This window comes from Priapulus caudatus, unplaced genomic scaffold, assembly GCF_000485595.1.
Source record: "Priapulus caudatus unplaced genomic scaffold, Priapulus_caudatus-5.0.1 Scaffold96, whole genome shotgun sequence".
Taxonomy (NCBI): Eukaryota; Metazoa; Priapulida; class Priapulimorpha; order Priapulimorphida; family Priapulidae; genus Priapulus; species Priapulus caudatus.
In genome coordinates, this window is record NW_014577157.1 from 596,898 (window position 1) to 600,531 (window position 3,634).

At 45.0% G+C, this 3,634-nt stretch overlaps 2 protein-coding genes across 2 annotated transcripts in view; one reads left to right on the forward strand and one right to left on the reverse strand.

Annotated features, from left to right (window-relative positions):
- The window catches only part of LOC106804996 (guanine nucleotide-binding protein G(s) subunit alpha-like), a 6,372-nt gene extending 3,960 nt beyond the window's left edge, over positions 1–2,412 (reverse strand). Inside the window, 3 exon segments of the mRNA XM_014806439.1 lie at positions 600–667; positions 1,107–1,237; positions 2,396–2,412. Coding sequence (XP_014661925.1) covers positions 600–667; positions 1,107–1,237; positions 2,396–2,412 — 216 coding nt within the window.
- On the forward strand, positions 2,411–3,514 carry LOC106804997 (putative nuclease HARBI1). The gene has a single exon (XM_014806441.1). The coding sequence runs from the start codon at positions 2,411–2,413 to the stop codon at positions 3,512–3,514; it is 1,104 nt and encodes a 367-aa protein (XP_014661927.1).
- The last annotated feature ends 120 nt before the right edge of the window (positions 3,515–3,634 follow it).

The window sequence follows — 3,634 nt, forward strand, 5'->3', positions numbered from 1 at the left end:
CCCAACTCGTTTTCGGATTACCCCCCTCCCCCCCCGTCCCGAAAATCGTGACCGTACGTCGAGCGGTTAAGATTTGTGCCCAACTGTTGACGGACGGACGGACGCACGGACGGACGCACGGACGATCATGCGATTCTACAAGCTGCATCTGACTATGTCAGATGAGCTAAAAAATGCTTCCGAGGGAAAACACTGACTACAGTGCTTAAGGCTACCTTTGTTGAGCTAATAAATTAGAAGATTAAGTAGGTATACAATTACTTAGAACCACACATAGGTAGGTAGGCAGTCAGGCAGGCAGGCTGGCGGGCGGGCGGGGGCGTTCAGGTAGGCAGACAGACAGACAGGCAGGCAGACGGACAGACAGACAGACAGGCAGACATGCAGGCAGGCAGGCAGGCAGGCAGGCAGGCAGGCAGGCAGGCAGGCAGGCAGGTAGTTAGGCAGGTAGGTGGGCTGACAAAAATTCTATAATTATTATAACCCAATATAATTCGATTTCATTGACACAGAGATGATTCACAAGCAGTGATTTTAATTGTCTATACGATGCTATTATTCTTGGTGATCCAACAATTAACAATTTCATATGAACTTACCAGAAATTCATCTCGTATAAAATATTTGGCCCTGATAAACTCTGCATCATCACCAGGATCTGACGAGGCTACAAAGAAATATAACCGTTCATCATATAAAGGATTACATATTTATACTTGTATATATAGGATTACAAAACAGAATGCATAAAAATTATAGATATTCTATAAAAGCAGTTTAAATCACAGCTATTCCCAGTATCACGATTATAGTATATAGAAGATTGCAATAGATATCTCGGTATTACATATTCTCACAATTAATGTAGCGCTTCCAGTATATTCTGAACAATTGATGTCAATAATACTGCTGAAATTTTACCTACAATACCGTTTCAGAATATTAATGTTTGATTGTCTTCAATACATAACCTTTTAATGTTGAGGATATTACTCAGAGAGAAAATCTGGTAATATTTTCACATCACCATGTTCTTACCTGGTGTACTGACTACATACTGTCACTACTACTTCACAAAACTGTTAAATCTAAGCATGCATACTTACCATCAGGTGGAGTTTTGTAGTTTGAAAAATCAGGAAAGTAATCCTCTAGTTTTGTTTTGCCTGACTTAATTTTTTCTGCTAGCAAGTCTTGCTTGTTGAGGAACAGAATCACTGAGATTGTTCGCAGCCATCTACAACACATAAAGTGAAACAGTGTATTACTGCTTGCTTTAACTAGTGAATCCTTTCCCAGGGCATGAAATTAGGCAAAATGTGAACAGGCCCACCTAAAATTTTAAACAGGCCCTTTGACAAATTGAACAGACCCTTACAAGTTTGAACAGGCCCTTAATTTTGTTCAATTTATTCCATTATTAATAAAAGTATTAGCTTTGTGTTTATTAGACATACTCGTTGTATTTCAGTATTTCATTGCTATCAGTGGAGTTCTATTTGTTTGACAGGAATCGCTGGAACATGATCTACTTCTTAGTAGTCACTAAGAAAAAACTAGTCAGGAAATTGGTAAATATTGTTGATATAAAGGCAAGATAGGCAAAGTTTTGAATAGGCCAAGTGGACTGATTATATGGGGAGTTGAACCCGCGGTCTAGCGGGTTGAACCCGCGGCAGCCGGCAAATTAGCACTAATTTCGCGCACTGCTTTCCTAAGACTGTTACGTTAAAATTGCTCACTGTCCCAGTCACCAAGTAGGAATGAGAGCAGTAGGTGCTAGCTTATACCCCAGTCACACCAGGGCCCCGATCTCACTACGCGCGTACTACGCTCTAAGAGCGTGGTGAAAACGTGTAGAACGCAGTGTGGACGTATATGGACGTACTGCGATCGTGATCGTGCGCGGTGCAGTCAGCATGAGCGTGGGGAGCGTGGCCAAACTTTGAACATGTTCAAGTAATACAGCGTGGCTGCGCAGCGTGGCGGAATACAGGCGCAGTGCGGGCGTATTAGAGACGTGGAAGGCGTGAGTACCCCACGTAACTCCAGCATACTCACGAACTTAGATGTCGACACTCGCCAAAGCGTGTCGGCTGCGTGAGAAGTGGTGCGGCCCCTGTCTAATCCGCACGACTGTCGAATACGTTTCATAACTTTTAATTTCTGATGGTGCTACCCACTGCTGCGGCCAAGGCCCCACACGAGTTCGAGTCGGCCACTATGGATAAGGCAACACTACTCCATGCCATGTTTCTTCCTAGAAAACTCGAAGGCTACTGCATGCCAAGGCAATCATGCTGGAAGGAGGACGAGGAGGAAAATAGAAGACACAAAGATCTTGCATGGGTGCGTCCGTGGCTTTCGGCGTAGAAAGACGACTTCTCTAGGTCACGTATGGAGTCGCCTCATGGCTGAGCTCCGCATGGAAGATCAAGCATCCTTCTTCAACTTCCTGAGGATGCCTCCGGAGATGTTCGATGAACTGCTTGTCAGAATTGGGCCGAGAATCCAGAAGCAGGACACCCGATACAGAAAAGCACTTGAACCAGGACTGAAACTGGCAATCACCATAAGGCATCTAGCATCGGGTGATAAATATCCCTCACTTCAGTATGACTTCAGAGTGGCCCGCAACACCATATCGCTGTTGGTTCCAGAGGTGTGCCAGGCTATTGTAGAAGAACACAAAGAGGAGGTCATTTCGTGTCCTACGATGCCAGAAGAATGGCATGCCATTGCCGAAGATTTCCGGAAAAAATGGAATGTGCCCCATGCCTGCGGTGCCATCGACGGAAAACATGTGGCCATCAGATGCCCACGGAACTCTGGCTCATTGTATCATACCTATAAGGGCTTCTTTTCCGTGGTGCTTATGGCTTTGGTGGATGCCGACTACAAGTTTGTGTGGATAGACGTGGGTGGATACGGGTCACAGTCAGACGCTCAAATCTACAACGAATCGGAATTGAAAGACTGTCTAGAAGATGGATCCATTGGCTTTCCTGATCCAGATCCACTGCCGAACGATGACAGGAACATGCCGTACTTTTTCCTGGGAGACGATGCTTTTGGACTGAGAACATACCTTATGAAGCCATACTCACACCGCGGCAAGACAAGGGAAGAGATGATCACCAACTACAGGATCTCCAGAGGGAGACGCGTGGTCGAAAATGCATTCGGCATACTGGCCCAGAGATGGCAGCTTCTACTCACAACCATGCAGCAAACTCCCAAGACAGTGAGCCTCATCATCGAGGCTTGCGTCTGCCTTCATAACCTCATGAGAATACGCTACCCAGGCCTTCAGAATGCACAGCTTGACAATGAAGACGAGCAACATTACATGGTGCCAGGACTCTGGAGAGAAACAGCAAATATGCACGATGTCAATCGAGTGACCGGCCCGAACCGTGACAGCGTGGCCGCAAAGAAGCAGAGAGAGTACCTGAAACTGTACTTTAATAGTCCGACAGGATCTGTGCCATGGCAGGACCGTATGATAATGTGAAGATGGATGGACTACGTTGAAGGATGGATTTTATGATACATGATGAAGACAGATTATTGACTGTAGAGGCTAAAATAATTGTCTAATAAAGAAATGTAAAATGTATCTTTTAAATAAATC

Coding starts and splice junctions, on each gene's coding strand:
- LOC106804997 (XM_014806441.1), top strand. CDS start 2,411: ATGGCTGAGCTCCGCATGGAAGATCAAGCATCCTTCTTCAACTTCCTG.